At 35.4% G+C, this 26,232-nt stretch overlaps 1 protein-coding gene across 2 annotated transcripts in view; it reads left to right on the top strand.

The window, feature by feature from the left end:
- LOC115213408 (importin-4-like) overlaps nucleotides 1-26,232 on the top strand; it is a 56,541-nt gene that overhangs the window by 16,021 nt on the left and 14,288 nt on the right. For both annotated transcript variants that reach the window (XM_029782374.2, XM_029782364.2), the window contains exons 8-26: nucleotides 965-1,030; nucleotides 1,647-1,748; nucleotides 2,469-2,552; nucleotides 3,589-3,726; nucleotides 4,521-4,574; nucleotides 5,490-5,599; nucleotides 6,453-6,561; nucleotides 9,937-10,075; nucleotides 12,582-12,695; nucleotides 13,771-13,884; nucleotides 16,437-16,560; nucleotides 17,782-17,893; nucleotides 18,344-18,474; nucleotides 18,902-18,979; nucleotides 19,593-19,756; nucleotides 20,265-20,458; nucleotides 22,870-23,052; nucleotides 23,704-23,912; nucleotides 25,119-25,251. In XM_029782374.2, the coding sequence (XP_029638234.1) occupies nucleotides 965-1,030; nucleotides 1,647-1,748; nucleotides 2,469-2,552; nucleotides 3,589-3,726; nucleotides 4,521-4,574; nucleotides 5,490-5,599; nucleotides 6,453-6,561; nucleotides 9,937-10,075; nucleotides 12,582-12,695; nucleotides 13,771-13,884; nucleotides 16,437-16,560; nucleotides 17,782-17,893; nucleotides 18,344-18,474; nucleotides 18,902-18,979; nucleotides 19,593-19,756; nucleotides 20,265-20,458; nucleotides 22,870-23,052; nucleotides 23,704-23,912; nucleotides 25,119-25,251 (2,358 nt within the window). The remainder of the gene's footprint in view (nucleotides 1-964; nucleotides 1,031-1,646; nucleotides 1,749-2,468; nucleotides 2,553-3,588; nucleotides 3,727-4,520; nucleotides 4,575-5,489; nucleotides 5,600-6,452; nucleotides 6,562-9,936; nucleotides 10,076-12,581; nucleotides 12,696-13,770; nucleotides 13,885-16,436; nucleotides 16,561-17,781; nucleotides 17,894-18,343; nucleotides 18,475-18,901; nucleotides 18,980-19,592; nucleotides 19,757-20,264; nucleotides 20,459-22,869; nucleotides 23,053-23,703; nucleotides 23,913-25,118; nucleotides 25,252-26,232) is intronic.

Raw genomic sequence — 26,232 nt, 5'->3', positions numbered from 1 at the left:
GAAAATGAAGGTTGGTGTGAACTTTAGCTGTATTTGAACTCAATGAATCATAATGACTGTTGATTGACATAAAAAGTTCTATTATTTATAAATCCATAGTACATCATTTAACATCCATTGTCCATGCTGGAATGGCTTGGACGGTTTGACCAGGAAGGCTGCACCAGACTCCAGTCTTTTTTGGCATGGTTTCTACAGCTGGTTCCCCTTCCTAATGCCAACCACTCCTAGAGTGTAATGGGTGCTTTTACATACCATTTGCCTGACACCGGTATCTGCCACAACTGCAGTTTTACTTGGTTTGATGGGTCTTCTCAAGCATGGCATAATGCCAAATGGTCTCAGTCCTGGTCTCTGTGAGGCCCAGCACCAGCATGTGTGACACCAGTATCTGCCACAACTGTGATTTCACTTGGTTTGATGGGTTTTCTCAAGCACAACATAATGCTAAAAGACTTGGTCAATAGTCATTGCCTCTGTGAGGCCCAAAGTTCAGAGATCATGCTTCACTACCTCATCCCATGTCTTCCTGGGTTTACCTCTACCACAGATTCCCTCTACAGTTAGGCACTGGCACTTCTTTACACAGCTGTCCTTGTCCATATGCATCACATGACCATACCAGTGCATTTGTCTCTCTTGCACACTTCTTAAAACTGTCCTGTTTTGTCTCTTTTTCTCTCTTGTTTTGCCATCTCTTTTTCTCTTATTCTGGTTTCTAAAAGTATGCACACAAACATGCATGGTACATTGTATATTAACAGTAAAACAAAGCTACTGATTAAATATGTTAGTCTGTTACAAATCGAGCATCTCTATATTTGCAGAATGATCTGTATAATAACTGAGAGTTTATTTCAGACATTGCTACACCTTATGAAGAAAAATAAAGAATATATGAAAAGAAAAATGTAGTAGTGGAACTTAAATTATTCTGTTTCTAATGTATGGTTATGTATTTCAGAAACAAGTACAGAAACTTATTCCTCCTGTGATAGATGTTGTAAAGAAATTGCTTGCTGAAAATCAAGTATGCTTTATTTAATCTTATTCTTATTAATTTGTAACTGTTTTACTCTGAAATTGTTTTAACCCTTAAGTGTTCAGATTACTCTGTTAAATGTAATACTTTTTCACTCAAATTGTTTCAGTCATTTGACTGTGGCCATGCTGGAGCACTGCCTTTAGTCAAGCAAATCGACCCCAGGACTTATTCTTTGTAAGCTTAGTACTTATTCTCTCGGTCTCTTTTGCCGAACCACTAAGTTACGAGGACGTAAACACACTGCCATCGGTTGTCAAGTGATGTTGGGGGGACAAACACAGACACACAAACATATATATACATGTCAGGCTTCTTTCAGTTTCCGTCTACCAAATCCACTCACAAGGCTTTGGTCGGCTATAGTAGTGGGACTGAACCCGGAACCATGTGGTTGGTAAGCAAGCTACTTACCACACAACCACTCCTATGCCTATTCACTGTTCACTTTTTCCTAACAAGTTGTTTGTTCTCCCCCTCCTCCATTCAAATATGGTCTGTTCTTTTTCCAAGCAAAGACATTTTTATACAATTGACTTTTTTTTTTTCTTATTCCAAAGACAAAAATTTCCTTTCTGCTAATGATTTTTGTTTTCTTTTTCAGGAATGGGCATGCGAAAGCATGGAATTATTTGACAGTCTGCTTGAATTTGAAGTAGCAATTGTTGTCCCCTATTTGAAAAATCTTGTGCAACTCTGTTTAGAGGTGAGCAAAAGCATGTGAAAAGCTTAATCCTACTTTGTTTTAATTTTCTCTTCATCACCATCATCTTACATCCATTTTTCTATGCATGCATCAATCAGACAGAATTTGTCGAAACACATTTTCAATTTTTGGCTGCACTTCCTGTTGACAACCTTCACCCATTTCCAAGCAAGTGTATATTTTCTATGGCCAGGACATGTTTTCTACTGAAGACTGGGAAGGAACAACATTGCTTGTATGATGATGCTGGTTTACAACCATTGTATGCTGTCAAGCCAAGGGTATACACATTCACACATACCCATATCTGTGCAATGGGTTTCTTTCAGGTTCTGTCTACCAAATCCACTCACAAAGCTTTGGTCAACCGAGGGCTGTAGACACCTAGCCAAGATGCTCTGCAGTGAGACTGAACCCAAGGCTATGTGGTTGAGAAGCAAGCTTCATAACCATACAGCCACACTTGCACTTTTTATTTAGCTAAAAGTACAACTTATCCACTTGGTCATGTGAAATATTGAATATTAGTTTTAATCAACCATAATTGGTTCATTCAGTAAGGCTGAAAATGGAAATGTTAATACATTTAATAGATATTTTAAATGAATGCATTTTGGAGTAGTTTTGATTTGAATATAATGTGTGTGATATATAAAGTTAAATCTGCATCTTCTAGAAGCATACTTTTGGTATTAAACCAGATTTATTTTTACTTTTTAGATAATACCCAGGAAAGATTTGGAAAATATGATTAGAGTGAAAGCAATGAGCACCATTAAGCTCCTTATAACCTTGAAAAAGAAGGTAAGGTGTTTACTTCTTTGAAGAACTGATTAATCTGTAATGGGCTGTGCAATGTGAGGTGATGGGAAGGGCTCTCTAGTACCACATCACACAGCTGTTACAGTAAAGGGGAAAATTTGTGGAACCATTTACTTGCCAGATGGAAAAAGGGAGATACAATGGCGTAGAATGATTAAGAGAAGATTTGATATGTTAACCTGTGTGTGTACGTATGTCGTGTATACAGAATAATAGACAGGCAGTCATGAGAACAAAATGTATGCGTGTGTTAAAGTTTAAGAATGGCAATGAAGATGATAACAGTAAAAGAGTTCATAGCCATTGAAGTGACAAGAAAGTTCATAAACACAAAAAATACCATTTTGTAGTTAGTCAGACATGATAGTTGAAATACTGTATCAAGAAGTTGTGGCCATGATGCTGAGCCAGTTATGGGTACATGAAGTCATGGCTGTGATGCTGCTGCCTGGGTCACTCGTACAGGTGTTCATGCAGCTTATATATTTGCTGTTGATCCATGGTAAAGTAATTCACAAACAGTGAAGTGTTGGAACCTGGGTGAGTTGCTTGCTGAGCAGTGTATGTAGAAAAATGATGTTGGCGACATTGACATGATGGTGGCGACGAAGACTGAGGTTGCCATAATGCCGTTGGACGAAATTGGTAGGTCTCAACGTGAGGTGGTTTGGTATTGTCACTGGAACTGGCTGTCTTAGTGGTCAGTGGCTAGACCTTAAATGGTCTGGAACCAATGACTTTGAGACGAGGAGAAGCTGGATTTTTATAAGGAACTGTAGGCTCAAAACAGAGTAGAGAACAGGCTGTTCCATGTGATCATATTTAGGGCCTCAGACTGGTTATACTCTACTGTTTCTTCACTAACATAAAATTGAAAAATTAAGATTATTAAAAAGGACTAAAGAAGTGAATATGTTAGTAGCTTTGTGTGTATTTTAAATATTGAAAATAACTACCATGATGTAATAAATTTTCAACACTTCTAGAATTTGCATTTTCTTTTCTTCTCTTAATTCAGGCTATTCTGAAAAAGAATTTCAATGTGTTGATTATGAATGTAATATTTGAAGAGATTTGTGCTGAAACGGATGACGAGTTTGATATTATGGAAGAAAATGACGAAGAAGCAGATACACCAACCAGATATGCTGCTCAGGTTTGTTCATATAATCTAACCTGTTTCTGTTGATCTTGGCTCAAGACCTAAAGAACACCTTCTTAGAGCTTGTGCCTACCTGTTGACAAACTAGGCTGATGTTAATGTTTAATGGATACAGAGCATTTGATATTTTGTTGTACAAACACAAGCCCTTTTAGACTGAAATTGATTCTATTGATGTTCCTTTTGAACTGTTGCAAGTTAGTACTTGTGCAAAGGAAAAGACATCAGGGAGACAATTTCATAGAAATGATGTTCCGGGAAGGAAGGACTGGGTATTGCAATGGGTGGGTGTTGGCTACAACAAGGATAGTGAGTAGAGGATCGATAAATGAGTCGAGAATATCTGATTGAAGGTGATACGACTCTAACTCTGAGGAACAGAGGTCTTTGTAGTAATGAGAGAAAAAGCAGAGAGAGGAGATGGTGAAACTGGGGGCCAAAGCCTGATGTATGCCTGAGTTTCAGTATCTTTAATGCCATTAAAAAGAAAAATTGTATGATGCAAGACAAATCTTTTAATTCTGTACGTTTTGGCACCTGTTCCACTCTGAGTGCTTGGTGTTAGGAAGGACATCCAGCCATAGAAACCATGTCAAATCAGACTAGAGTCTGGTGCAGCCCCTCAGTTTGCCACCCCTGGTCAAACTGTCCAACCCATACCAGCATGGATAGTGGACATCAAATGATAAATTATTTGATAATCCCACAACCTGTTGTACTCATAACCCTTTATAAAATTGTTGAATGTGTGTTTCTGTTTTAAGTTTACCATTTATTTTTTGTTTCAGGTTATTGATACTTTAGCTTTACATTTACCACCAGAAAAAGTTATTTCCAAATTGGTAAGTCTCTTAGCTCAAAAACATAGTTTTTTTTCTTTATTGTTTTTTGCCCATTTTTCTATGCCTGGATGGATGGTAAGTTTAGTTGTCGAAAGAGCTGCAATTGTAGCTGTATATCTTTCACACTGCTAACCACTCAACTTTAAACTAAGAAGCCTGTTTTTTGTTTAGTCTATCAAACTGAAGCAGGGTTATGTGTTTTGGGTCAGATTAATTTAGCAGCTAACATCAGTGAAACATAAGTCAAATATGTATTCAAATTTTTGTATCCCTTATGTTATGTAGAATAAAATTAAGTTGTAAAGATCAATAAGTGTTTTAAATCCAGGTTTTGTCCCTGTTAATGGGGTTGGCTGGATCTAACTCAGTGCCATAGCAACTGCCCTCACACCATCTTGCCTGGTTGTGGGTGCCCCCCTTTTTCAAACCTACCCACCCAATCTTCTCCACCTGTCCCCCGGACTACTTTGTTTTCACACTCCATTTACCTCAAATGCAATCGCCCTCCTCAGAACATTCTCTTCATCCCTCCTCAACACATGGCCATACCACTTTACTCCATTTGCTTTTGCCAACCATTCCACCGATTCCTCCAACCCCAGCATTCCCATCAAATCCTCAGCCCTTCTCTTATCAAACAGATGCAGTAAGGGAATTGCATTTGTTATTTTGAATTTCTAAATTAATGGCAAGTCAATGTATTTACTATCAATTGCATATAAGTTAGATGTTGGTACTGTATGTAGCATTCAATAATAAAACTATCTGCTCTTAGAAGTCTTTCCTCTTAGAATCAAAGTAAAAAGAACATTTCTAAATTGAGCAACTTCCATGATTTTTTTTTCTTAGATTTGTTCAAAATAAATGGAGCAATTACTAATTTGAAAAGATGCTGAATAAAACAATTTCTTTTAGCTTCCATTGGTAGAAAATGCTTTGAAAAGCCCAGATAAATTCCGTCGAAGAGCAGCTTACACAAGTCTCGCGATGATTGCAGAAGGTTGCAGCGAATATATCATTAACAAGTAAGTTTTATGCTATTTGTGCAAATGGGTTTTCTCCTAGGGTGAAACTGTTAAGGTTGTTAAATAGTGTATATCTTGTATAAGGTAAAAAGTTCCACCTGTATTCAACTATTTGTTTGTTCCTTCTCAAGCCATGTCTGGCTCATAGGGCCAGTTTCTTGGTTTCCTTGGCGTATAAGTTCCCCACCTGAACGGGACGCCGGTCCGTCGCAGGTGAGCTGCAAGATGCAGGAGGAAAGAGTGAGAGAAAGTTGTGGTGAAAGAGTCAGAAGTTCGCCATTACCTTCTGCCGGAGCCGTGTAGAGCTTAGGTGTTTTGCTCATAAACACATATTGCCCGGTCTGAGATTCGAACCCGCGATCCCTCGACCACAAGTCTGCTGCTCTAACCACTAGGCCATGTGTCTCCACGTATTCAACTATGACTATTTCTAAATTTTAGTTTTTCTTTATCAGTAAATATTTGAATTAATGATCATTCACTGCTCCTCACTTCATCCAATTTTTATTTATTTCATAATAAACTAAAAGTTATCTTTGTTTCTTGATACAAGTAATTTTTTTAAATCAATTTATTTTTTTTACAAATGCTTTCATCAAAGTAGTCTAATTTCCAGCCATTTCAGTTCATGTCTACTTAGAGTCACTGCTATTGTTTTGTACCTCTATATAATAGTGAGCCATAACTGTTATATTATAGACCATTATGTATACACACACACACACACACACACACACTGAATAACTGCATTTGATGTTGTAATTGTAATGATATCATTGTATACATGATTGAATCTATAAAGAAAATTAAGATATTTCAATTGTAATTTCCAACTTGATGTTCTATTCTTTAGCCATCTTCAGGCATTTGTTAGTTGTGTATGTCAAGGAATGGAAGATAATGAAGGGTGTGTGAAGAATGCGGCCTTTTTTGCACTTGGAAGGTTTGCTGAATATCTTCAGGTAAGGAGGAACTGAGGTTGCTATTTTATGAGTAAAGATACAATACTTGTTTGTAAGATTCTTGATGTAAACTCATGTTGAAACTGATTTTGTTGTCATGAGAGTCATTATGCCAATTATAAAGAAATACACTGGTTATTATTATTATTAGACTGGTTCTGTCTCACTTCCTTTATTATTACTAGTGTTAAGATGGCAAGCTGGCCGAATTGTTACCACATCAGGCAAAATGCTTAGCGGTATTTCGCTCGTCTCTATGTTCTGAGTTCAAATTCCGTCGTGGTTGACTTTGCTTTCATCCTTTTGGCATTGATAAATTAAGTACCAGTTGAGTACTTGGGGTCGATGTAATTGACTATCTCCCCACTCTCCCAATTTCAGGCTTTGTGCCTAAAGTAGAATGGATTATTATTAATGGTCTTGTTTCACTTCCTTTATCATTATCATTAGTCAATTGGTTGAAGTTTTTGATCTAGCAGAATCACTAGCACACCAGGCAAAATGTTTAGCAACATTTCATCCATCTTTGTGTTCTGAGTTCAAATTCCACTGAGGTTGACTTTGCCTATCATCCTTTCAAGGTTAAAATAAGTACCAGTTGACATAATTGGTTTAACCTCCCACTGAAACTGATAGCCTCATGCTAAAATTTACAACCATTATTAGTCAATTGGTTAATCATTTAACCAGTTAACTGATCAACTTTTTGTTTTATCATTTAGTCAGTCAGTCAGGTTTGTCAAAATCAGTTTGTCACTGTTTTTGATATCTTCAGATGTTTGATTTGTTAATAGTAAAATGACATGATTCTTACATGATTCAGTTGTAAGGTATAGGATGATTACTCTATACCAGGGGTTCCCAACCAAGGTCCTTAGAAGCTTTAAGGGGGTCCATGAGTAAAAAATTGTAATTTGTGGGTCCATATATAAATTTTGTTTACTAGGAGTGCTACCTATTTTTTGAAATTTTCAAGATTTGTATTTGAAATTTGTTATGAATATAACAAAATTGTTTCATTGTTAGTTTTACTGACCTACAAATATTTTATTTCAAAAATTTACATGCAGAGATAAGACAGCTCTTAGGGGGTCCTCAAGCAAAATATGGTTAGGAACCCCTGCTCTATACCAACATTATCAGCTGCATTAACATTCAAAGGCAGCATTTTGTCAAATTGTTGCTTAATCATTTGCTTCAAAATTTTCAGACATATTCCTTGGTGCCGTGTTCAGTGATAACCCCACAGAAAATAACCAAAGGCTTGCTTTTCATGTGATTATTGCTTTAGTATTCTTTTAGTGATTTCAGTTATTGGGCTGTGGCCATGCTAGGGTATCGTCTTGAAGGATTTTGGTAATCATATCTAACCACACTTTTAAACATCCATATGTAAAGCATATGGTGATCATGTTTTTTCCACTACACATCCATACACATGCACACATGTAGGTATAGATAGCTGCAAGAAAAATGTCAGCAGGATAAAGAAATCCATACAAATACATATCTATGAACAGTGACTATACACAAACACCTGCACACATGGACAGGCAAGCACGTGCGCACCAACATGTGCGCATGCGTATGTACGCTCACATGCACATGTCTACATATGCATTTTTTACCTATTAAAAAAACTGCCGCGCTGCATGTCCAAGCAGATTCTCACACACACATACTCACACATGTTGGAATTCACTCACATAATCAAACACTTTTTCACACACACACACACACACATGAACATGCACTCTCTCACAGAATCACATCAACCACATTAACACGCGCACACTGATGCACACACACATACCCTGTTTTCCCCTCCCCTTCATGTAAGGGACTACAACCTGCGCTCATATATCTTTGAGATGACAAGCAAAATGCAGCAAATCCAAGACTGGATTTAACCTGAACAAAAATCTCCTAAGTGATGAATGGTTGGTGCACATACACACACACAACCACATGCACACATGTGCGCACACACACACACACACACACACATTCTTCATTTGCTCTCAACCATACCTCCTCTTCTAAGCAAACACAGACATAAGACCAATTCTCAGACTGAATCAGAGCAGATCTTGGAGAGTGGTGGGGGGGAGTCTATGTCACTGAAAAGGTCGTGAACTGTGTCAAAGGGACTTTGACTGGTAAGCAACCAATTGATTGTTGAACCAATACATTAAACAAACGGTTAATTAGATATTTGACAAACATTAAAGAAGTAGTATTGAACCAATGTGTGTATTATTATTGGCATAATGACTCCTAAGATAATGAGATCTGTTTCAACACATTTCACATTAAAAGATTGATATAATGGCTCTTATTGCTTAAATAGACTTTAATTTGTATTTCATTGAATTAAAATTCTATTATTTATACAGGGTGTTCCAAAAGTCTGATGGGTTTCAATTATTTATAACTTCCTTAACTTTGTAAATAAATGCATGAAATTATGATACAATATAAAGGACGTAATGGAAATTAATATGCACAAGTCAAAGTTTGCAACACCACTACATCATATATGAAAAATGACATTGCTTAAATGGCATCCGTTTTCGGCTTCACACACCCGTGCTCTTTCCAAAACTTGCACTATAACACCCTCAAGAATTTCAGACCCCACTTCTCTGATTTCTCTATTGATGTTCTCCTTCAGTTGCACCAGGGTCTCTGGTTTGTTGATGTAAACCCTCTCTTTCAGGTATCCCCACAAGAAAAATTCCGAGTTAGTCACGTCTAGGGAACGTGAAGGGCAGTCGACATTGCTGTAGCAAGAGATTATTCTCTCTCCAAAGCACTGTTGTAGCAACTGCATTGTTTCTCTTGCAGTATGAGCAGTTGCACCATCTTGCTGGAACCATGTCTGCATTAAATGGCCAGGTGCAAAAAGGTCTCAATCATGGATACCTGAAAGAGACGGTTTACGTCAACAAACCGGAGACCCTTGTGTAACTGAAGAACATCAAGAGAAATCAGAGAAGTGGGTTCTGAAACTCTTGAGTGTGTTATGGTGCAAGTTTTGGAAAGAGCATGGGCATGCGAAGCTGAAAATGGTTGCCATTTAAGTGATGTCATTTTTCATGTGATGTAGTTGTGTTGCAAAATTTGACTTGTGCTCATTAATTTCCATTATGTCCTTTATATTGTTTCAAAATTTCATGTATTTATTTGTAAAGTTAAGTTATTAAAAATTGAAACCAGTCAGTGACTTTTGGGATACCTGTACATAAAGCTCCTTTTTAATAGGAAGTGCAATAAAGTTTCAACTTTTTTACTATTTTTATTATTCTCATGTTTTTCATTTTCTCTATTTTTTTTAATTCACTTTTGCTTATCTGATTGTTCTTTTAATCTCAGCCTGAAATCAACAATATGGCACCACATCTTCTTCCTTTGCTTTTTAACAATCTGTTAAAGACACTTCAAGAGAACCCTCAAAATATCAATGGCCTCACAAAAACTTATTATGCTCTGGAGAGAATCTGTGAGAATCTTGGTATGTTTAACTGTATTACTTTGACACATTTATGCTTACACTATTGATCTAATTTTCTAATACTACCATATTGCAGTAGAGCCAGTGGCTTGAATAACACTTAAACACATTTAATGTCTCAACACAGCTCTTCAAAGCTGTTGCATTTTTCTGTTAGGTAATGTTCTTTCTGCTTTTGAGACATAATTTTGTGTTATTTTGACAAAAAAAGCTTTTAAGCTCTGGTCGGATCAATTATCAGCTGTTATTTTATTTTATTTTATTTAAAAAAATTTTTTTCCTATCTTTTAAAGTACTTTCCCTCTTTCCAGACCTCATCATCATCATCGTTAACATCTGTTTTCCATGCTGGCATGGGTTGAACGGTTTGACTGGAGACTGGTAAGCCAGGAGGCTTCACCAGGCTCCAATCTGATCTGGCAAAATTTCTACAGCTGGATGCCCTTCCTAACACCAACCACTCCGAGAGTGTAGTGGGTGCTTTTTGCATGCCACCAGCATGGGAGCCAGTCAGGCAGCACTGGCATCGATCATGTTCGGATGGTGCTTTTTATGTGCCACCGGCAAAAGGGCCGGTCTGGGTTATCAGTGGGGTGCTGGCATTGACCACGTCCGGATGGTGCTTTTTATGTTCCACGGGCATGGGGAGCCAGTCAGGTGGCTCTGGCAGCAACCTACACATGAATGAATGGTGCTTATTGCGTGCCACCAACACTGGTAACGGCCACAACTACAATTTCCATTTGATTTGATTTTGATTTACTTGACTCAATAGATCTCCTCAGGTACGAAATGTTGCCTGACAATTCAAAGGTACTTTTTAAATTGGCTGGTTATGTGACACTGGTGTAAGCTGTGGCTGTGATCTCACTTTCCTTACTGGGTTTTCTCAATCACAGTATATCTCCAGAGGTCCTGGTCTTTCATCATTACCTCTGTGAGGCTCAACGTTCGAAGGTCATGCTTCGCTACCTCATCCCATGTCTTCCTGGGTCTCCCTCTTCCACAGTTCCTTTCACTGTTAGAGAGTGACACTTCTTCACACTTCTACTGAAGGGGTTTATGATGTTTGCCTTCCTACTTACTAGGACTTGCAACATTGACTCTAAGGACCTTCGATTCTAAACGTTGTTTCCACACCTGAAATTTATTCTAGTTCTATCAGCATAGAGGAGCTCCCAGGAGCAGCCCGTCTTGAATTCTTATTGCCTGGAGGATTATGATGAATAAGAGGTGGGGCTGATCCTTGGTGAACTCCTACTTCTACCTGGAATTCTTTGCTATACTTGTTGCCAACCCTTACCTTACTAATGGCATCCCTATACAAGGCCTGTGCAACTCTTATTAACCAATCTCCAGTTTCTGCACCGCCCACCAGATAAGGGATTGCGGAACCCTCTCAAAGGCTTTCTCCAAGTCAAGAAAGCCAAGTATAGGGGTTTATCTTTGGCTAGCTATTTCTCCTACAACTGCCATACCAGGAATATAGCATCAGTGGTGCTTCTACCAGGCACGAAACCAAACTGCATCTCATCTAAGCAAATTCTCTCCCTAATTAGTTGGGCTATGACCCTCTCCATGATCTTCATCACCTGATCCTGCAGTTTGACACCCCTTTAGTTATTTCTATCTAAAGCATCGCCTTTACTCTTGTAGCAGTTTACTATGGTGCTACTATGCTAGTCTGTTCTTTACTTCATGACTCAACAGTCTTGATCTCATAACTCTACAATTAATTCATCACAATTAACCATTCTGCCAGTATTCTCTACTAAATTCTGTATCATCCTGTTGTGTCTGCTTTCCATCCTGTTGGCAGCAATTCAGTTGGACATATTTCTATACTGATATTAGAATTAGTACTTTATAATTGATCAAATTTACATGGATAGTAGTAATTTTAGTTGAAAGTAAAATATAATGCTTGATGTACCATATACTCTATAAATCTCTTCTTTTAACTATTTAGCTTCTATATACAACTCTAAAATGACATTTTGAATGAATCTGATCTTATTTGGTGCTCATTTTTATCACACTATAAATCATTTAACGTCTGTTGTCCATGCTGGCATGGGTTGGATGGTTTGACTGGGCTGGCATGCTGGAAGGCTGCACGAGAATCCAGTCTGATTTGTTTTAAAATTCATTAACTCTTCCCATTGGACATATATCAAAAATCTCTTAAAATAAAAATCTAGTAATTAAAGTGATTTCCCTATCCATCTGACAAATTGTTTTCAAGTTAAATCTAATTCATTCAAGGTCAGAAATTTTGAGGGAGGGAGCATGTCAGTTATATGAACCCCAGTGCTCAACTGGTACTAATTTTATTGATCCTCCAAAAGGATGAACGGCAAAGTTGACCATTATGGAATTTGAACTCAGAATGTAAAGACTGACAAAATGCCACCGAGCATTTTGCCCGGTGTGCTAATAATTCTGCAAGTTTGCTGTCCTATTTAATTCACATATATTATGATACATATGTCTTTTTTATTTCAAGGTGAAGCTATTCTTCCTTTCTTACCGGATATTATGGATCATCTGATGAATGTATTGAAGACATCATCCAGCTTAAAAACCAAAGAAGTTGCAGTCAGTGTTATTGGAGCAGTTGGTAAGTTAAATATTCTGTTAAATTCTTCAAATCTTTACATTGAGTTTAATTAGTATGTTCTATAACATGTTAAAGTTTTTACTGTCCTGTTGTAAATTCTGTTGTTTTCTTGACTCTTTATTATGTCAACTAGTATGTGTATGTTATCAAGAGTAATAGTGGATCCTTTTTTTAATTTCACTATCCAGATATCATTAAGTTTTGTGTTATTGCTTTACTCTGTTATAATTCTTATATAAGTAACAGCTGTTGCACTGCTATTTACGCCAGTTTCCTAGCTTACCAGTGTTACTAAACATCAAAATACAATTTATATATTTCAAAGGAACATAATACATTACCCTCCTGGCTGCTGTCCTTTCAAAGGCAATTTGAATTCTCAGATGATCTCTTATTACAACCATATATGTACTGTATTCTCAAAATTATGTAACAGATTGGGTTTCCACTTTCATATTTATAAAGTACTTCACCACTTCATAAACTCTACATAATTAATATTCAAGCTTTATACACTTTCCAGTAACTTGCATAGTTCTCCTGTTGTGACTATCATAGTGTTTACTTTGAATTTGCAGATCATATACTGCATCTAAGTAATTGAACTTATTTCCCCAGCTATCCTTGTCCCATATCAGTGCTATTGCCCCTTACCTTCTAGATCCAACATAAAGTAATTTGTTTGTCTTCAGATCTTTCTGCATATCTTTCCCTACTTCAATCACTAACCTTAAAAATCTTTGGCTTTAACCCTTTAGCATTTAATCCGACCAAATCTGGCTTAAATATTCTATCTGTTTTGTGTTCAAACTGACCAGATCTAACTTCTGACCCCTACCCTACAATGTCCTTTCAAAAACATACAAGTGCACTATTGAAATCTTGAAAGTACAAAATAATGTGTTTTTAATTTGTAATAATGTGAATAAATAAGCATTAGATTTGACAAAGGAACCTGGCTGTTAAAGGGTTAAGCAACCAATAAATCATTGATAGTTTTTGTATGTTGCTTTGAAATGTTGATAGTTTTGTCAATCCATTTGTGACTTTTCTATTTTGATTTTACTTTTCACAGCCAATGCTGCTGGTCAAGGAATGCAGCCATATTTTCAGACGGTACTCAATGATGTTAATGAGATTCTCAACATAGACAATGAAGACTTTCTTACGTTACATGTACAAGCTATCGGTATGTTATAATTCTACTCATGAATGAATTTAATAACTTGTCTACTTTGTAGGATTATTTCTCTGTTGTAAATTTTGTTTGATTTTGTACTTCTATTATATATGTTATATTGGTTTCAAATTTTGGCATAAAACTAGGAATTTTGTGGGAGGGGCAAGTCGATTACATGGAGCTCGATTCTCAACTGGTACTTATTTTAACTCTGAAAGGATGAAAGGCAAAGTTGACCTCAGCAGAATTTGAATTCAGAATGTAAAGACTGATGAAATGCCACTAAGCATCTTGTCTGCTAACAATTCTGCCAGATTTCTTTGGTAGACCTCTTTATTTAATTTGGAACAGTAAACTTCCAAAGTCCTATCTTTCTAGACTTCCTCAGTTTTAACTTCTTGATAATGATATTAAAACTGAGGTCTTAAAACACTGATACAACTTAGAGCTTTATTGTTCCAAACTGAATATAAAAGGACTTTGGCCATATAAAAAAAATTCTTAATAAGAAGCTCCAACTTAAACAATCATTTCACAGTATATTCCTGATACGTTTTGCAATTTTTTTGTCATTTTCTTAACATAAAGATGAAAATCATTAAGTGTATGGCTTGAAATTCTAAATTATACTTTAAAAATAATTGGTCTACAGTTTTATTACTATTTTTTAAATTTTAATTCATTATTTCACTATCCTTAAATTTTTGTATGCAATGCTTTTCATAGAATGTTTGACATAATGTTGTTATCGTTAGGCCTAACTCATTGTAAAGTCAATACCACCATGACTGATATCCAATCTAGAGTGGAGAAGGCTAGCCACTGGATTTGGTTAAAAAGAGATGATGAACGATGGCTAGAAGAATATTGAGCTTTATTTGATAACCAGTTGATCTAGCAAGCGGGGCCTCATATCAGTGAGTGGGGGAGGCGGTGTGCAATGATGGTATGTAGAGTTCTCGATTGGTAGCACTTGACTGTGCAAGTTGCTTGCAAAATATTCTGAACTTTAACAAATTTAAGATGTATATATTTCTCCATATCTGATATATTTTTATTTTGGTTTTAGCATTCATTTTTCTTCCTTTGTTGTAAATTGTAATTCAATTTAGCTAAATATTTGAGTTCAATTTGTAAATAAAGGTGAATTGTAATAAGTGTTAGGTAAATGATTTATCACTGAGTGTTAATGACAGTTTGAGAAAGACAGTTTTGTAATTTCTTGAATAACCTGCATAAATTTGTTGATAGCAATCAAATGTTTGTGTTGCACATATGCTCACTCCTTCCATCAAATCTGCATTACCTACACATGTGCAGTGTACAGCATGTTAGATACTGAAATGATTGCAGAGCAACATGAAGTATTTTGTGCAAGAACACAATGCACCTCCCAGTCCAGGAATCAAACCCTCAATCTTATAATTGTGTGCATCACCCTAACCACTAGGCTACTGAGGGCATTACTGAATAATTGTATGCATATCATAGTGTTCATTAATTGCTATGATAATTCTGGCTACCATCCAATTGTAAAGCTAAAGACGTAATTAATGAGATGTTGTCACTTGACTGTTTAACGACAATCTTTTTAATGTTTTCTGCATTTACATATGGATATTGTTCATCAGTACCATTTTATAAATTCTTGTGTGTGTTGTAATTACTGCTATATGGTACCTAAAGAACACCATCTGAACATAATCGATGTCAGGCCTGCCTGACTGGCTCCTGTGCCAGTGGCATGTAAAAAGCACCCACTACACTCTTGGAGTGGTTGGCATTAAGAAGGGCATCCAGCTGTAGAAACATTGCCTGATCAGATTGGAGCCTGGTGCAGCTGCTGGCTCTCCAGACCTTAGTCAAACCATCCAACCCATGCCAGCATGGAAAACAGACATTAAACGATGATGATGTAGGTGAAGACATAGTTGTATGATTAAAAAATTTGCTTCACGTCCCCATGGTTTTGGGTTGAATCACACTGCATGACACTTTAGGCAAGTAACTTCTACTGTTCTTTCAGATCAACCAAGGTCTTAGTGAAATTTGGTAGATGGGAACTGTACAAAAGTCCATCATGTGTGTTTGAATGGACACACACGACCCTTTAGTTTTTCCAAAATTATGACAATCTCTGCAGATATAAAATACAGTTTGTACACTCCGTAAAGTGTTTGGAAGGGCATTTAACCATAGAAACCAAGCTGAAAATGGAAATGTTTGAGCAAGATAGCCTGCAATCATTCTAAGAGCAATAACTTTGAATAAGAACCAACTCAGATTCTGATGTCTTTGTATTGACATCACTTGGGCTTTAAATTACATTTCCTGTGTAAACAACATATCCTATGGCTCAGTGTTTCGATATGTGAAATCATGTCGAATAAAGTACTGTTAAAGACGGTTAATTTTAGAATAGCTCCTTACAAGATCTTGTCTACCCCATGCCAATATGGGAAAAAACTGATATAAAAACAGTGTCAATTCTGTGTTGTATAAATTCAGTTTATTATATATGTTAGAAAAATTGCTGAAAAGTTTTTGACTTGTCTTTCTAGATACATTAGCTGTACTGGCCCGGAACATTGATAGCAATGAGTTTCTTCCAATTGCTGATAATGTAATGCAAATGGGAGTGCATCTCATTGAACAGAAAGATGACCCAGACTTGAGGCGATGTGTGTAAGTTGTAAAGATCTTTTTTTTCAAAAGTACTCTTCTTTATTCCATTAGATCATTTGATAAGAACTGGCTTTGGTTCTGTATGCTATTTTGGTTCAAAATTTTACTTCACTGACTGAGCATCTGTTTTATTGTCTCTGAACAAATGACCCTGCAACAATAAAATTAAAAATGTTAAGCTATTATCTTAAAATTTAATATGTTCTTACCCCTTAATCACTATCTGATGTCTGTGTTGAGTGAGCCAAACAATAACATTTAATTTTGGGATCATGACTATTCTGTTACCACTGGCCATGTACTGTTTAGCGCTACTTTTGTTTTTCTAATCACTAGGGGTTTGTCAAAGAGGAAGTGTGACTTATATGTTTTGGAAATTTAACTCTTTAGCATTCAGATTACTCTGTGAAATGTTATGCTTATTCACATTGTTTGAAATTAATCATACATTATCTTATTGGTTTGAGATTTCGATGATGCAAATGTTCATTTTCAGAATGACTTTGTAGGGTAGGTGTGAGAAACTGGATCTGGTCAGTTTGAACATAAAGCAGGTAAAATATTTGGGCCAAATAGGCCAGTTTCAATGCTAAGGGGTTAATGAAATTTCGAGTAAAGTTGAAAAAAAAATGTTTGCCAGTTCTTAATGTGCATAGAAAATTATCCAAATTTCATGTTATTTTGAAGTTTGTGCACAACCTCACAAAACCCCTATTCATGGCATACAATTGTTATTGGAGATCCCGTAAAGGTCACTGCATTAATGTACAGTGATTATATATTTCTTGCTTGAACCTTGATTTATTTCTCTGTTGGTATAGGTTTTATGCAGAATAAGACATCAAATCAATGGAAAACAGTTGAATTTAGGAGTGCTGTTTAAGAAGCTTTCTTTGCAGATGCAATAAATTTTCATTAGCTAGCAGTTGTATAATGTTGCAAGCTCTTACTATGACAAAAACTAAATTAAAGTTTGCTTCTTATGACAGAAGGCTATAAAATTTGTGTATTTGAACACTCGTGCACATTTTCACTTAGCATCAAAGCTGAGTTGAAAGATATTATTGAATTAAAATTGTTATCTTCAGCTAGCATGTGGTGAAGGTTGCTTGAACAGATGTTATGTCTTTCATATAAGTAAATTATATTTAGTTTTTAGTGAAGGCTGTTTAAAATATTGTTTTTTTATGTTAACTAATTTTGTCATTCTCTAACCATCAGATATGGACTGTTTGCTTCAATGTCTGTTTTACTGAAAGATGAAATGGCTAAATATCTTCCAGAAATAGTTCCTATTATTCTAAGTTCTGTGAAGTCTTCAGAGGGTGTACAGGTAAGTTAAACTATCAGTTTTATAATTTTGACAGACTTTTTATTTGCTATAATGATATGGGATTTGTTGTTACCCAATACATATGCAGAGACTGAATTTATCAGCACAAAAGGTGCTGAATCAAAATTTTGTCTTCAGTTATTGCATTCTCCCCATATTCTGTTTGAATCATCCAATTAAGTAATTTGGATATTAAAACCGGCATCAAACTATAAAATAACATAGCATAACAAGATATGCAAATATCTGAATTTCCAGATTTTGAATTGAAGTGTGTTCTTTTACTCATGTAAAATAATAGAAATGTTCAAAGCATTAGTTCACTACAACAAGTTCGAATAATTAGATGTATTTTGTTTTTTTAATTGACGATTGTCACGATCCAGCAAACTGTTTTTGTTATCTCAACATTCATGGTTGTTGTGAATTTGTTTATACATCTGCATACAGCTTCAATACAAAGAGGATGTTGATGATATTTCCACTGCCAATTTTATTGATATTGATGATGATGAAAATACGGAAGAGAACTTAGGAGATCAGGACACTGAATCTGAAGATGAGGAAGAAAAATTATACGTGTATGTTTTTATAAATGTTTTCTAATTCACCATTATTTTACATACAAAATGTTTTTCTTCATTGATAATCAGTGATTTGTACATAACAGTATTTGTAAATCAAGTTGTTTAATAATTTTAAAATTTAATTAGGGAGTATTGCATTATGAAATGTTTCAGTTTTACATTTGTAAGTTTTAGTTATGGGATATCTGGCTGAAGCAATGCTTGAAACAAATCTCGATTTAATATTTAAATCTCCATGTTAATTAGATATCAATTAACTCTGAACTATATTTCAAGCAAGTACAAAATTGAACTTAATCTATAGGTGTATTTTTAATCCTATTTATACATAATTTTTTTTTTTTTTACTTTTCTTTATTCCAGTTTTGTTGCACATTTTTTATTTGGCCCCTAAGATTTTCATCTTATTTTCTTTGTCTAGAATTCAAGTTGAAAATTCATTTGTTGATGAAAAAGCTGATGCTTGCACAGTGTTAGGTGACCTTGCTGTTAATATTGGGTATGTTCCTCTTTGTTCTAGTGAACAGAAATTAATCGCTTTGAGAGATGATGAAATTTATTCTAAGCAAAAATTTTAATTATTTTGGTCAGTTTTTTACTCCCTTAGATGAAAAGAATGTAATCTATATTTTCAATTATGGTGTTAATGAGATGTAAATTTTAACACTAATCAATTTCAATCTTCAGTGTTATTTGTTATGTTAACTTGTCTGGTCATTAGTATGTGTAGACTTGCTATTTAAATTACAAAATATAAAATCTAAAGGATTATATATAATTGATATAGCTTCTCTCATCTCTAGTCAGTGGATCAAACAAAATTGAAACAATAGAAACACAACTAAAATAATGCAGTAAGGAAAATATCAGTCGAAATGCAACATTGATTTTATTGTATTGACCAACATATTTTCAAAACAGTCTAGATTTCCTTGTCTTACTGTTTTAAATTGCTTCATTTTGGATAATGTTGCTGTTCACATATAGCTGATGTAAAAATCTGGAAGGATTTTCTTTTCTTTTTTCACTTTGTTTTAGGAATTTTTGATATCAATGCATTAAATTTCTCTTGTTCTAATTCCAACCCGCTTTTGTTTTTTTCTGTTGTAAAGCACGGTTTTCATGCCATACCTGCAAAACTGCTATGATGCTGTCACTCAAGTATTAGTCTATCCTTTAGCTCAAGTCCGTAAAGCTGTCGTTACAACACTTGCACAGTTTTGTTTAAGTCTTCATCAAGTTTTTCAAAAGACAAATAACTTGGAATCACAAGAAGGTAAGTGATTGATCTGACTGTTTTACTTAGCAAATTGTCTTTGTTATTGTTTTAATCTCCATTTTCACATGCTACAGTTGAGCAGGGTGTCATTCTCTAGGTCTTCTTTGAAGGTTTTACATGATTTTTGTGTCTCTAAGATCCATTGTCATCTCCATAGATCTGACCTGGACTTCTTTTCCTTTGCTATAATTACCTTCATTGTTAGCAAGCAGTAATCTTTCACTCAGTAGGTACTGTCTATATATATATTACATGTTTATACCATATAGCCATTTCTCTTTTTTATACATAAACTGTTATCTTAACTATCAAGCTGCCTTTTTCCTCAATTCTGTCTTTTATGCAAATCAGTTGTGCGACTAATGTTTTATACTCGAGATGTCAGCTAATCGGGTTAACTTCTCTGTAAAGCTAATTTGAATTGTATATTCTGTTAGAAATTGCTTAGCTAAAATAGTTCTAAAGTGGAATTTGAATGTTATCTTTTTAAATTTTTTTTTCCCAGTGTTGTCTGGTATGATCAAAACGGTTGTACCAATGCTTTTAGAACGTATCAAAGAAGATAATGACCGGATGACTGTGACAGCTGCTGTGGATGCTTTAGTAGAGCTACTTACCAAGATAGGATCACCATATATGTGTGAAGATGGTATGATTGATTCCATTTTGACCAGAACTCGAGAAGTCTTTTCTCATCAGGTTAGTATCCTGAATAATATTGAAATGTTTCAGGTGTAAATTTATTACATTTTTCATAGATTATAGTTTTATGTATTGAAATATGAAATTTGGTTTAAATATTTGAGTTTTGTATGTACTACTTCCTCTAAACCATTGGTTCTCAACCAGGGTCCACCTGACCTTTGGGGTTCATATAAGATTTTACCATTACAATTTGTCTGCAATAAATTGGTTATGCATTAATCCCTTGCCATATCACAGTTTACCTATCATGGTTTATTATTTAAGCTTATGTCAATTCCTCTGTATATATAAAATATATACAAATTATAAAAATATACAATACTGTTTCTACTTCGGATTTTCACCTATTGCAGGGGTTTTGGAACCTGCGATAGTTGAGGGATTACTGTTCTTCTACAATACACATTTTTAAAATACATTTATATAATTCTTGATATCATAAAAATACAATAGTTTTTAAATGGTGACTGGTTGTGAGTGTCCACCCTAGTGAAATATGAATCAAAAGAGGGTTCATATGTAAAAAACTGCTCCAACTTGGTTATTGGGAATGGTGTGTTGTTTTTCTTATAAAACAGCAATTAAAAGCAAGAAGTCTAAATATTTGTTTCAGTTCAAAATTTGAGTTTTTCAAGTGAATTTAGGAACGTTTCTGTTACATAGTTGAAGCAGTATTAAATTAAAATGGCCATCTAATCCCATGATCATTTTGGAAAGTTTTTATCATGTGTGTATTAGCACTTTTCTTGTTCATCAAAGCATTTACACACAAAATGCAATATGAAAACTTCCTTCCAAAAGATTTGATATTCTGTTTCACAAAATAGCTTTTCCAAAATAGCTAAAAACTTTCAAGAAAATCTTTCTTTGAATATTGGGAAAAACTTTTACACATCATCATCGTTTAATATCCGTTTTCCATGCTAGCATGTGTTGGACAACCTATAGATATATTGTGTTACTTATACACATACATAGACATAAAGGCGGTGAGCTGGCAGAAACATTAGCACGCCGGGCGAAATGCGTAGCCGTATTTCGTCTGCCGTTACGTTCTGAGTTCAAATTCCGCCGAGGTCAACTTTGCTTTTCATCCTTTTGGGGTCGATGTAATCGACTTAATCCGTTTGTCTGTCCTTGTTTGCCCCTTCTGTGTTTAGCCCCTTGTGGGTGGGTAGTAAAGAAATATATATACATACATAGACATCTGTTAGTGTAGTGACAAATGTACTGATAATTAAACTTAATATTTAATGACTTGTTCAAACAATATGATAAAAAAAGAGAATCTTTTACTCTTATAAATTATACATGTTTAGATATACTCTTTTTTTTAAAATTCTTTTTACTTGTCATTTGACTGTGGCCAAGTGATGTTGGGGGAACAAACAGACACACAAACATATACACTCACATACATATATACGACAGGCTTTTTTCAGCATCCATCTACCAAATCCACTCACAAAGCTTTGGTTGGCCCGAGGCTATAGTAGACACTTGCCCAAGGTGCCACACAGTGGGACTGAACCCGGAACCATGCGGTTTGTAAGCAAGCTACTTGAAAATTTTTTTTTCTCTTAATATAATACTGTTAGTGGTAGCATTAATGAATTTTACTATATAAGAGCATTTTTGAAACCAGTGTTTTAATATTTGAAATTATAGTCTAATTATGCAAAACAAACTATTAAGTATTTGATTATTTCACCCCAAGGTCCATTGTGTTGGATAAATGAAAAAGTTTGTCATCAAGAATGTGATCAAAAATTGCCCAAATGCATAAACTGAAATAGAATTTTTGCATCAAAGCAGCTTAAACTGGATGTTCAGTATCTGCTGCTTGCCATGCAGTGGGCATCTTCCATGAAACTGGTAGCTATTTACATCATCTTTGATCAAAATAACTTTAAGAACTAATGAAAAGATGAACCAATACATTATTTGCAAAAGTATGTGAAGTATTGATTACATTTTGAGCAATGTTTGATCTCACCTAGAATCATAAAAATATTAAAACAGATTGAATTTTTGGGACATAATACACAATAGAAATCACTCATCTGATAAACTGATGTGCTTACTTTCATTTTGTACAATCATAATTTTGTTTATATGCCTTTTCTTTACTTGTGTCAAACCGGAGAAATGTGCTCAATACATTTACTAGTTTATTTGTTTGAAGCTGAAGATGTGCTTTGTTGTTACTCAGTTTTTTCTTTTACTTTAAGAATCCTTCCAGCAATAAAAAGTTCATTTTGTTACCTGAATTGTTTCAGTAAACTGAGTAGTGACAGTGAATCTTCACCTTCAAACTCTGCTCCATGTATTGAGTACTTTTTTTTTCTCTGGTCCTAATTTACAGTTTATGTCATTCATCTATTAATAAACCTAACTTTCTCTAGACAACTTGTCAAGATGATAATGATGATGATGACGATGGTGAAGAGGAGGACCAAGAAGCTGAATATGATGCGTATCTTGTAGAATCTGCTGGAGAAATATTGCCTGCCACGGCTAAATTAATTGGTGGAAAAGCTTTCATGCCATATTTTGAGTCTTTTATACCGGATCTCCTGAAAAAACTGGTGAGATTTTTCCAAAATCTTTTTACTGTCAAATATTTTGTTAGACTTATTCCAGTAGCACCATGATCACTAGGTTTTCAGCTATCACTATTCTATCAAGAGCTATATTATTCAATGTCCCACTTTTTTAAGATAGTGTATCATTTGAGGGTAGAGTTGGCTACTATTTCTAGCAACAACGTAAGTATCCTCATTGGCATTTGATATTTATTTAATGGCTATCAATTTTTTTCTTAATCAAATCCATGTATCCTGAGTTGTCTTATTGAAATATTTGAATTAGTAACTTGTTTTACTTTCAACCTCAGCAAAAGAAATCAACTGCTCTTTTGGTTTATCTGAGACATTTCATATGAAAGAAACCAGTACTTTTCCTTTTGGACAAGACACATGAATTGGTTTGATTTTTTTTTCCTTCTCATTTTATAGAAAGGATTGAACTGGCACCAATAAATTACCAATACTGTTATTGAGCCTGAAAGCACTTTTTAAAATTATAATGTAAGGGGCAAAAAAATTATATGCTGCTGTATTTAGTCTGCTACTTAGATTGAAAACGAACCTAGAATATTTTAATTTAACTTCCTATGCAATATGAATCTGAAGAATGTCATTTGTTAATTATGTTTTTCTATTTTCTTCACATTCTAGAAAAGTCACAACTCTATTGCTGACCGATCTTTTGCAATTGGTACTCTTGCTGAAACTCTTGAAGCTTGTGGGGAGGCATCTGCTGGTCTGACTTCTCAGTTCTACCCAATCTTTATGAAAATTACCAGAGATCCTGATAGTGAGGTTCGAAATAATGCTGTGTTTGCTCTTGGGGTCATTATTTCAAACGGTGGAAGTGCTCTCCAAAAGTATCCTTTTTTCTCTATTTATTTTAATTTTATTTGATGTTTCAAGAATGATTTTAGGAAATAAGATTGTGTGTAGAGTGAATATTACTTCAAATAAGACATTGGATAGCAATTATTTTGTCTTAAATTCACTTCATTGTTCCGAGGTGTTCATCACAGACTTCACACAACCACCATATCCAGCTGTAAAAACATTTCCAGTTCAGACTGGAGCCTGGTGCAGCTTCCTGGCTTCCCAGACCCTGGTCGAACCGTCCAACCCATGCTAGCATGGAAAACAGATGTTGAACGATGATGATGAAGTCATTCCTTTGAGCCTGTTTGCCTGTTTCTGGTCTTCAAGTATTCAACAAGTACAACAAGGGAAAAGAAAATATGATACTATATTGCATTATTTTTCCCTCTTGCATATAATCTGATGATAAAATGCCAGAACTGATAAAAGCTTCCTGAAAATCATCAAATGTAGCTGTTTACTCTACATTCTTTCGTGTCTTATGGAATCAGTTAGTGTGTTGTTTGCTGGAAGTTGTTGCATTTCAATTCAGCAGAGAGAGAATTACTAAGTGCTATGTCAATGAGATTAATTTTTATTTAAATTCGAGCGTGATCGTTACCAGCATCGCCTTACTGGCACCTGTGCCAGTGGCATGTGTAAAAGATTCGAGCGAGGTCGTTGCCAGTACCGCCTGACTGGCCCCGTGCCAGTGTATTGTAAAAGCACCCACTACACTCTCGGAGTGGTTGGCGTTAGGAACGGCATCCAGCTGTAGAAACTCTGCCAGATCAAGATTGAAGCCTGGTGCAGCGATCTGGTTCGCCAGCCCTCAGTCATTCGTCCAACTCATGCTAGCATGGAAAGCGGACGTTAAATGATGATGATGATGATGGTTCTAACTTGATTACGTTAGTCACTTGTTTTAGATGTCCCCAAATGTTAATGCAACAATGTTCTTATATCCTAATACTTAGAATTTTAAAGCTCTGCTATTAGATCTACAATTAAAAGCATTCTAACCATGTCTGTCCTGTCTTTTAGTAGTGTGAGGTTGCAGGGAGATTTGGCTGTTATTTCTAGCTATTCAAGTGGCCAGATGGAGGGTCTTTCATTGGTTTAAGTTCTGTTTCTTTAAACAGAGGTTTAGCCAAGTTATTATTTCCTGTTGTATGTGTATTTTTTTCCCCTTTCCTTAATGAGCAAATCAGTGATCTGCTGAATATATTAACGGAATTGTTTACTCTTCTTCAAAATGAAAGCTGTGATTTGGTAAAGGATAACATTTGTGGTACTGTCTGTCGAATCATTAATCAGAAACCTGATGGATTACCACTTGAACAGGTGAGACATTTATTTTACACACTATTAACTTTCTGAAAATTCACTTAGTCAAATATTTGAGAGTCACAGAACCTGTAAAATCACGTGCATGTGATTTTATTGTTAGGTGCAGGCATGGCTCTGTGGTTAATCTCACTTTGCAGTCACATGGTTTCAGGTTCAATCCCACTGTGTAGCACCTTGGGCATGTGTTTACTATAGTCCTGGGCTGACCAATTTCTTGTGAATTAATCTGATAAATTCGTGGAAGCTTGTGTGGTATATGCACTACTGGCCAAAAGTTTGGGACTATCCTAAAATTTTCCTCTAAAGCAAGGAAAATAACAAGTTTTTTTGTCTTTGAAGAAATAATATTAATTTTTTTTATCTTTGTATACAATTATTTAATACAAAAATATTTTAACATCGAAGAAGCCACCTTGTGCTTCTATTATTGCAGAGCAGATTCCTGGCATTCTTTCTAGTAACTTGTAAAAGTATGTTGGTGGAAGTGATTTCCAAGCAGTCTGAATATCTAAGATTTGTTTGTGGCACCAATACCAGCACTTATTTATTTTGTGTGCCACCAGTGCTTTTTTTTTTTGTGTTTTGTGACACCAACACTGGTGCTTCTTGTGTTGCATCAACACCAGTGCTTTTATGTTACACCATGGGTACAATAAGCATACTAAAAATGTGCAGGTAGTAGACTTCCTAAAAATACTCTGGGGCAGTGTGGTGGTGGGCAGGTAGGGTGTCGGGTCATTAGAAGTACTAAATAACTTCTGTTACCTAGACAACCAAGTTAGCAGTGGAGAAGGAAGTTCTGAAAGCGTAGTTGTTGGAATAAGAGCAGGCTGGGCAAAGTTCAGAGTTTCTACCTGTTGGTAACTGAGGGCCTCTCAGAGTGAAAGACAGATTGTATGATGCCTATGTACATACAGGTATGCTGAAACATGGGCTATGACTTTGAAAGGACTTACAAAGGCTTGGAAGAAATCG

The sequence above is a fragment of the Octopus sinensis genome, linkage group LG1, assembly GCF_006345805.1.
Source record: "Octopus sinensis linkage group LG1, ASM634580v1, whole genome shotgun sequence".
In the NCBI taxonomy this organism is placed as follows: Eukaryota; Metazoa; Mollusca; class Cephalopoda; order Octopoda; family Octopodidae; genus Octopus; species Octopus sinensis.
Note: the sequence above shows the minus strand (reverse complement) of the source record. Positions and strands in the feature narration are given on the sequence as shown.